Source organism: Vulpes lagopus, chromosome 20, assembly GCF_018345385.1.
Source record: "Vulpes lagopus strain Blue_001 chromosome 20, ASM1834538v1, whole genome shotgun sequence".
NCBI lineage: Eukaryota > Metazoa > Chordata > Mammalia > Carnivora > Canidae > Vulpes > Vulpes lagopus.
Window position 1 is genome coordinate 14,220,724 of NC_054843.1, and position 10,134 is coordinate 14,230,857.

At 38.0% G+C, this 10,134-nt stretch overlaps 1 protein-coding gene across 2 annotated transcripts in view; it reads left to right on the forward strand.

Annotated features, from left to right (window-relative positions):
- CLDN17 (claudin 17) overlaps window positions 1-3,399 on the forward strand; it is a 30,175-nt gene extending 26,776 nt beyond the window's left edge. For both annotated transcript variants that reach the window (XM_041734727.1, XM_041734728.1), the window contains one exon: window positions 2,118-3,399. In XM_041734727.1, the coding sequence (XP_041590661.1) occupies window positions 2,534-3,208 (675 nt within the window). In that variant the 5' untranslated portion in view covers window positions 2,118-2,533 and the 3' untranslated portion in view covers window positions 3,209-3,399. The remainder of the gene's footprint in view (window positions 1-2,117) is intronic.
- The last annotated feature ends 6,735 nt before the right edge of the window (window positions 3,400-10,134 follow it).

Sequence of the window (10,134 nt, forward strand, 5' to 3'; positions counted from 1 at the left end):
GCATAAATTGCAGGGAACACATTTCTGGCAGGATAGAATTTTAATATGGAGGAGAATTGAATATATTTATGTTGTAAAGGACAACTCAGAGAGAGGAAGAAGATGTAGATACAATGAGGGAGGGAATTATCAATGGAACCAGGGCTCCCAAGGAGGTAGAAGACAAGAAAAACGTTGGAAAGGAAAATAATACCTCTTTTTAAATATAAAGCAAGAAAGTAAAGCTAGCATTGAGCATTAGCTTTGGCTGTGAGAGGCAAAAAATAAAATCTCCCATATTACTTATGTTTCACAGATTATTCTTATAATCAGAATGTACCTCCATATTCTAAGTAAACATAATGCTCTCATGTTTATTTGTAATACAAAAGATATTCTATCTCATGAAGAAGTCAAACAATTGGAAAAGAACAATAAGTTGGAAACTTCCAGGACAAAAGAAAGATGAAATTTGAAGTGAGATAGAAGGAGGAAGAGGAAATAGAACACAGAAGAGGAAGTGGAAGCAACAAGTCAGAGTAATGTTGGCAAATCCCTTCAGGGTGAGGATGGCTAATCTTGTGTCTCAGGAGCCTAGAACAAAGACAGAGAAAACCCTGCCTTCTGAGCTGGTGTTAGGAAATTTTGAACTACCCAGAAGTCATCTATTTCCTCAATGATTCACATTCCTTAAAGAGGGAGTTCTCACTTGGTCTAGAATGGTATTAATACAGCAACAACAACAAAGACAGATAATGGATAAATAATAGAGAGATAATCACCCATCTTAAAAACTCAATGGTGTTCATATTTCCTAATTCAATTAATGGACTCTTTAAATCTGGATGGTATTGGATGGCTCTTGGCCTGTGGTTGACTAAGATGATGGACCTGTGGCAAACTGCAGTGTCTCCCAGCTGGAATATGCTTGCTGTGCTTGTTTTTGAATAGTTTTCATCCCTGAAATGGATTCCTTGCAATAGGGTGTGGAAGAAAAAGGGAAAAGGACCGTGCTTCCCACGTTAAGCACTTGTGGTAGGCAAGTGGCAGTCAACGATGACAACTTGATTCTTGAACTTTGAAACAGTCTCAGAAAATTCTGAAAACAGAATTTTGCTTGCTTTAAAAACTATTTGAAAAACTATTAAAAGGTAATTAATTTCAGGTTTAGTCTCAATCGTATGAAAAGACTTGAAAAGCATCTCTCCCTTCTCCTTTTGAGTCAGACTAGTCAGAGGCAGTAAGCATAGTAAGGTAAAGACCAAATTTATTTCTAGATTGTTACCACATAGCTAGCCTCACCAAGCACTCTGAAGACCTCACATTCTGAATCTGACAAATGGGAGACTTCAGCCTGATAAATTTGAAAATATCTTTCCTCCCTAAAAAGTTTTCAATTATCTGAATTTGGGCAATTGCATAGCTAGTTCAAAGGGCCACTTTTATATTGTTCCATAAAAATGGAGTATACGCTTTTAGGTTTTATAAATGTGATGTATTTCAAACTGCCATTGAACAAACAGCTAATGAGAGTTTATATACAAAACATTATCTCACTGGAGACAAAGGGTTACCTAAAAGATAATATAATGATTACCAGGAAATTAAATTATAAGGGGTATTTCTCTATGTTCTTCTTTCCCGGCTCTTAAGAATAAACTGAAATCTGAATTTCTTTTTCTTAGGACTCCTCCTTTTATAAAGCATCAGTGGTTTTAGTAGAAGTAAGTAGTCTTGAAACTAATATCTAAACAGTTCTCCATGTCCAGAAATCTATATTAAATCCAGAATTGTGGGATGCCTTGAGCATCTGCCTTTGGCCCAGGATGAGATCCTGGGGTCCCGGGATGGAGTCCCACATAGGGCTCCCTTCATGGAGCCTGCTTCTCCCTCTGCCTGTGTCTCTGCCTCTCTCTATATATGTCTCATGAATAAATACATAAAATCTTAAAAAAAAAAAAACCAGAATTGACTAACCATATTAAAGAAAAATGGCTTAGATTAGAAGAAAGTAATAGGTTATCTAAAGTGCAAAGTGATTCTCAGTTGCTCTCCAAAAAAACTGGCAAGGTTTTGGCGCTGTCTCCAGTTGTGACTTAGCATATGTATTTATGCTTTTTTTTTTTTTTTTTTATCAGAGTGGTTTTTCAACAGGAAGTTTTCAGCTCTGTAATTAGAAATCCACAATGGAAGCTCTGACATTTAATTACAACACTGCTAAGACAATAATAATAAGAGGAATACCAAAGTTGAATGCGTATTTCTTGACACACCTCTGGCTACCTTCTTATTGGCTGGGAAACAATTATATATGACTAGTAAATAATCCATACAGAAATGAGTGTCTGTGTACAAAGGCAGCCTGCATTGACAACAGGTACTTCTCGTCAGACCAACTTCACTCACTGTTGCTAATTTCAACTAAAACGTTATGGGCAGTAACCACGGAGAACCCAATCAGAGATTGCTGTAGACTCAAAGAGGCCTCCTCCACCTTCTGGACTTCCAGCAGCTTCTACCATTCCAGATTGGCTCAATCTTCAAAGGAGAGGCAATGGCATTTTATCCCCTACAGATTGCTGGTCTGGTTCTTGGGTTCTTTGGCCTGGTTGGGACTCTTGCCACAACCCTTCTGCCTCAGTGGAGGGTATCAGCTTTTGTTGGCAGCAACATTATTGTTTTTGAAAGGCTCTGGGAAGGGCTCTGGATGAACTGTGTTCGACAAGCCAAGATCCGGTTGCAGTGCAAGTTCTATAGCTCTTTGTTGGCTCTTCCACCTGCCCTAGAAGCAGCCCGAGCCCTTATGTGTGTGGCGGTTGCTCTCTCCTTCATCGCTTTGCTCATTGGCATCTGTGGCATGAAGCAGATCCAGTGCACGGGCTCTAATGAGAGGGCCAAAGTGTACCTTCTGGGAACTTCTGGGGTCCTCTTCATCCTAACTGGCATTTTCGTTCTGATTCCTGTGTGCTGGACAGCCAATATCATCATCAGGGATTTCTACAACCCAGCCATCCACGTGGGTCAGAAACGAGAGCTGGGAGCAGCTCTTTTCCTGGGCTGGGCGAGCACTGCTGTCCTCTTCATTGGAGGGGGTCTGCTCTGTGGGTTCTGCTGTTGCAACAGAAAGAAGCAAAGGCACAGATATCCAGCCCCTGGATATTGTGTGCCACACACAGAGCAACGGAGGAATGTGACAGTGCTTAATAAGACTTCCACCAGTTATGTCTAATACCTGCTTTCGGCTCAAACTATGGATTACAATCAAAGTGTTTTATAGAGTCCTGCCAGACACTTGTAAGTACGTCAGGCACGGGAACTTGCTTTATGGCTGCATTTAAATTGAGATGAAAGTATAAAGGGTATATAGATTGTACTTTGTCACCTGTGGGAGGAATAGAAATGACTTGCTTTGGACATTCTCACCTCATATGTATTAAAAGCATTTACTGTTATTAGGCACAAATAATCCCCACTCCAACTTGTGTAGTCAAAAATCAGGTATATCCACATCCTTAGTATAGTGATAACTACGGTTTTTTTTTTTTGACAATCGTATATCATCTGCTAGGAAATGAAAATTTTATTGCAATTGATAATACACAGGAATAAAACATATTCTAAAACAAAACCTAAGTTATTTTTCCTCCCAATTATTTCTTGTATTAATACAGTAACAATTGAAATATAGAGTTTTTCTTTCTTAAGCAATTACTCTGAAAAATAATAGATATCAAACAAGAATTTTTAATTGAATTTATCAAAATACGGAGATGTCCATCTAATGAAAAGATTTGATATTCCTTTCAGAAACTCAAATGCATCAGTAATTAAACACTTTTAGGGGAAAGTGGAGCCCTGATTTTTCTTAGGAAATTTATGAAAATGATTTTGAAGCACCTAATTTATACAATTAAACTTGCCTGGGATTATATATTCAAGGGAAAATAATTGATAAATGAAAAGTAGTATGTTTCATAACCTATGATTTGCACCGACACAAACAGAAGTTAACTGTCTTGATAAGGTACATCAATACAAGGCTGTGAATCCTCAACTCTCATCAAGAGGAAATACACTCCTAATTAGGGAATTGAGGTTTGGGTGTTGAATGGAATGGTTTCTGTTCCTTGTTTTATTCTTTAGTCATTGTTCAGGTCTACACACGCAAAGTAAAATGAAGAATTAAGGCAATGATTCAGGCAATTAGTCAGGCTAAAATAAGTACCTCCATTTTACTCTGTAATAAATAAATAGGTATGGCTAAAGCATCTTGTTTTGCTTGAATTATGTGTATTATTTTCTCAATTCTGCATTTCTCTTGCATATAACATGCCATATTTAACGTGCCAATATCAGCGTTGAAAGTATGTGTGGGATCGGGGAGGATGAGGATATGAATATTTGTGGGGCAAATTCACTCCTATGGGTCACATCTGAATATCTCCAATATCTTGTGAACCAATCAATGTTTATATATCCAACTCTTCAATATTGTGTTTATTTTATAATAAAGTTATTTAATTTTCAGTGCATATTTGCAATGAATAGATTAAATTTGTTCACCAAATATTTATTGCATGTCTATCTTTAATAAAATAATAGAATAAAATAATTACATATTTTCAATTATGTTGCTATATTTCACTGTGGGGTCAGTTTCAGAATGAATTTCTATCCTTAGAAGACCATCTAAGGGCATCCCTGCATGGCTCAGCGGTTTAGCGCCTCCCTTTGGCCCAGGGCGCGATCTTGGAGTCCTGGGATCGAGTCCCACATCGGGCTCCTGGCATGGAGCCTATTTCTCCCTTCTCCTATGTCTCTGCCTCTCTCTCTATGTCTATCATAAATAAGTAAATCTTTAAAAAAAATAAAAGAAGACCATCTAATAACTCTGAAACATTAAATCAAGACTAGATGTTAACATTAAACCCTCACTCTATTCTATAAACCACCAGCAAGGCTTCAGTAAGTCAAACCCTTGGTAATATAAGACTATATTTAAAAAATTAGCAATATGTAATGACAAAATCCACATAAATGTAAATGTCTTCAAATGATAAGATAAAATAAAAAAAAACAATGATTTACAGAGGAAGACATGGACATGGCCAACATGCACATGAGAAAATGCTCTGCATCACTTGCCATCAGGGAAATACAAATCAAAACCACAATGAGATACCACCTCACACCAGTGAGAATGGGGAAAATTAACAAGGCAGGAAACAACAAATGTTGGAGAGGATGCAGAGAAAAGGGAACCCTCTTACACTGTTGGTGGGAATGTGAACTGGTGCAGCCACTCTGGAAAACTGTGTGGAGGTTCCTCAAAGAGTTAAAAATAGACCTGCCCTACGACCCAGCAATTGCACTGTTGGGGATTTACCCCAAAGATTCAGATGCAATGAAACGTCGGGACACCTGCACCCCGATGTTTCTAGCAGCAATGTCCACAATAGCCAAACTGTGGAAGGAGCCTCGGTGTCCATCGAAAGATGAATGGATAAAGAAGATGTGGTTTATGTATACAATGGAATATTACTCAGCCATTAGAAACGACAAATACCCACCATTTGCTTCAACGTGGATGGAACTGGAGGGTATTATGCTGAGTGAAGTCATATGCTCCGATAAGTCAATCGGAGAAGGACAAACAGTGTATGTTCTCATTCATTTGGGGAATATAAATAATAGTGAAAGGTAATATAAAGGAAGGGAAAAGAAATGTTGGGAAATGAAGGGAGACAGAACATAAAGACTCCTAACTCGGGGAAACGAACTAGGGGTGGTGGAAGGGGAGGAGGGCGGGTGTTGGAGGGGAATGGGTGACGGGCACTGAGGTGGACACTTGACGGGATGAGCACTGGGTGTTTTTCTGTATGTTGGTAAATTGAACACCAATAAAAATTAAAAAAAAAAAAAACAGATTTTTTTTTTCCCTAAGATTGTTTTCTTTTTCAAACTCCATTCCAAAAGGCCTAAATTTTGGGTGTGTTGAAAAGGTATCACTTATCATATATGCAGGCAAATAAGTACAAAATCAAGACATGAAAGATATAGGCTTAAAGGTTGCCATGGAATCATTTGTCTTACCTTTTGGTACTAAGAGAAGTAACTAGACATCCATAATAGGTTCCAGAGACTAAATGAGGGATGTTATCCTACTTGCCAGGGGAACAAAGAGTAAAAAGGTGTAACAGAGGGTAGAATTACAAAAATATTGATAAAATTAGCCAAAGAATTGGGGCAAAATTTCAAGAATTAAGAATTCTTTTGTTTGCTCTTTCATTAATCAAGGTATACTTTTGGAAGAATGATTTCTATGTTTTCCACTGTGCTGTGATGTTTTCCCTATTACAACACAAAGAAACTTCAGTAGTTTTTAATGAATTTCAAGAAACATTATGAATGTAAATCTCATACCACAAACCTAGATGTGCAAGAAATGCATCTTTATTTTCTAAAATTTAACTTAAATTCCACTTGTTGCACATTTTCCCACTTATTACACATTTTTTAGGGTCTTGTGTAGGGCTAAGCAGTGCTTGGGGTAATAGTTCATGGAATCAGTCCATGATGATTCATACAGGTCAATCCATACAGGTGAGTCCATACATGTCACTGAGAAGATGTATATTATACTTGCTCACATGGTCCCTTTAGACTTCTCAGCTCTGTCAATTATTTTTTTAAAAAAATATTTTATTTATTTATTCATGAGAGACACACAGAGAGAGATAGGCAGAGATACAGACAGAGGGAGAAGCCTTTCTGCAAGGAGCCCAATGCAGGACTCGATCCCAGATCCCAGGATCATGTCCAGAGCTGAAGGTAGACGTTCAATCGCTGAGCCATACAGAAGTCCCAGTTCTGCCAATTTTTTTATCATACTTGGCAATCTTTTTTAAGACTCTCTAGTTCTAGGCTGCTTAGATCAGAAGATTTCAACCTTGGCTGCATATGAGAATTGCTAGGGGAATTTTGACAACTACCAGTGCAGCCAATGTCAAGATGAACTATGCCATTTCCTAGATTCATGGCGAAAGCTTGACCTGTTGACTTGGCTACCAGATATCTACCAACAATGGTGAAAGAAATGATCCCTTCTCCTATAAGTGTTTTGTTTTTTGATATCACCTCCACAAACCTCCTCTTCTGCCATTGTCAACATTTTTACAGAGTGTCATAGAGGCTTAGACTTTCAGAAACAAAAGTGCATAAAGACTAAAACAGTTCTAGGTTATTTTGACTCCAGTTGTGCTGTACACTCCATTGAGTCAGTGAAATGCATTGGTGGCTACCCTCTGGAATAGAGACCAGAGAAAGAGGGAAAACATTATCTAGCCACATATGGTTGAAAATGTTTTAAAAGGGTAGCCCTTTTAAAGTTACAATTTTAGTTAAATGCACACTAATAATTCTTTTCATTTGCAAAAGAAGTTGATATATTTAGCTCACTTGCTCTTCACAGACCACTATATGATATAGAAAGTGTAGACATTATTATGAACACAATTGTCGCAACTAAGAGAATTTAAACTTATTAAGTTATATAACTTGGCCAAAGTCGTAGTGCTAACCTTGAGAAATCAAGCAGTCAACAATAGTACTAAGTAGACACGTAATAAATATTTGAAGTATGATCATTAAACAATAAAAATGAGGATAATAGTTTGAGATTTTTAGCTAATATGAAGCTCCTCATCCCACAGGGAAGAGATAAAACAATAGAACTCAGAAATTTAAGGACAGGCTTTGTGTTTTGCTTTTGTTTTTGATTTTTTAATCTCAACAGCCTAAATTCTGAAGAGATTGTAGGCAAGGAAAAAAATGGCTCAGTTAGTACCAAGTTTTCCTCACTCTTAAGATCATAAAATAGGGGCATCTGTGTGGCCCAGTTGGTTAAGTGTCTGACTTTGGCTCAGGTCATGATCTCAGGGTTCTGGAATCAAACCCAGCATCAGGCTCTACACTCAGTAGAGAGACCACTTGAGATTCTCTCTCCTGCTCTCTCTCTCTCGCTCTCTCTCTCTGCCCCTGCTCATGTGATGCTCTCTCTCTCACATATAAGTAAGTAAACCTTTAAAAACAGATTATAAAATAATCTCTTTGAATGAAAGTAAAATAAAAAGGAGTTAAGAGTGTCTAGATATCAGCGTGTCACTGGAGATGACTCTATAGCCTCTCTTTAGTCTATTTCCTGGGGAATGGTACAGAAAAATGAAAAATTACCAAATGGGTTGGAGAACTGGAGAATTTAAGAACAGAAATGATGTGTATCCTGACCCAGGTAGAGCCAAGGATGTTGACAGTTTTCCTCATGCCCTCAGAGTGCTGGAGGATAAAAAATATCTCCATGATATGTTTGAACTTACAGGACAAGAAATAGTCTTTCCAAGTTTTCCACATGCTATGGTAACAGAAGAATATCTCATATTCGCCCACGACTGGCACAGAACCTTTAAAAATTCTTCATTGGTTGGGACTAAGAACACAACAGTAATACATTTGGATGGATAAGTGAGTGGGTCTGTCTATAGCCTGTTCATCCTTAGACTCATTTCCTGTCCTTCATCTGCTCTAATCTGTATCTTCAGGAGGTGAATTCCTGTGGGTTGTGCAGTGGAGCAGTGGGGACCATACTCGATAAGGATAGGCAATAAAAGGAACTATCTTAAAAGAACATAAAAACAGTGACAAAACCCAATGAATACTGGATCTGTTTATTATTTTCTTTTTTTAAATAATTTTTTTTTTGGTGTTCAATTTACCAACATACAGAATAACAGCCAGTGCTCATCCCATCAAGTGCCCCCCTCAGTGCCCGTCACCCATTCACCCCCACCCCCTGCCCTCCTCCCCTTCCACCACCCCTAGTTCATTTCCCCGAGTTAGGAGTCTTTATGTTCTGTCTCCCTTCCTGATATTTCCCAACATTTCTTTTCCCTTCCCTTATATTCCCTTTCACTATTATTTATATTTCCCAAATGAATGAGACCATATGTTTGTCCTTCTCCGATTGACTTACTTCACTCAGCATAATACCCTCCAGTTCCATCCACGTTGAAGCAAATGGTGGGTATTTGTCGTTTCTAATGGCTGAGGAATATTCCATTGTATACATAGACCACATCTTCTTTATTCATTCATCTTTCGATGGACACCGAGGCTCCTCCCACAGTTTGGCTATTGTGGACATTGCTGCTATAAACATTGGGGTGCAGGTGTCCCGGCGTTTCACTGCATCTGTATCTTTGGGGTAAATCCCCAACAGTGCAGTTGTTGGGTGTAGGGCAGGTCTATTTTTAACTCTTTGAGGAACCTCACACAAAGAAGTGTTGGTTAAGTCCTGAACAATCGTTGTAGTTACTATAAACATTTAATAATGAGGAGGAGGAGGAGATGATGGTAATAAATAGATGATAGATGATAGACAAGTAGTAAATAAATACATAATGATAGATATACATAATAGATGATGGATATAGAGATGAATAAAAAGATAGATGTTAGTTATGCTACAGTGAGCTCTGACATATGACTGTGTGCATTTGTTTCAAGAGTAAATGAGGGAGTTTTTCCTTCAATTCAGATTCAGCAAGGCATGATTTTCAAATCATCACTCTCTAGCTATTCTGTGTTAGTATTCTAATATTTAACACAAACAAAAACTCCTTGTCACCATAAAATGACAGAATTAAAGTAACTGAAATTCTGTTTCCACGTCTTGACAAGTGTCTATGCTGTAAGAACTGGAGGCCCAAACTATACAGGAGCTAAGTCAGATGAGTCTAAACCGTTATGGACTTACTGAAATTTCTTCAGAGTAGTGTCTATGAAGACTACAATGTTTAGGGACGCCCAGGTGGCTCAGTGGTTGAGTGTCTGCCTTTGGCTTAGGGCGTGATCCCAGGATCCTGGGATCGAGTGCTGCATCGGGCTTTCTGAAGGGAGCCTGCTTCTCCCTCTGCCTATGTCTCTGCCTCTCTCTGTGTGTCTCTCATAAATAAATTAAAATAAATAAATAAATAAATAAATAAATAAATAAATAAATAAAATCTTAAAAAAAGATACAATTTTTATTAATAATAAAACTGTGCTTACTGGAAGCTTGTAACTGAAAACAAATTTTTCTCTCACAGAGGAGTGTGTAGT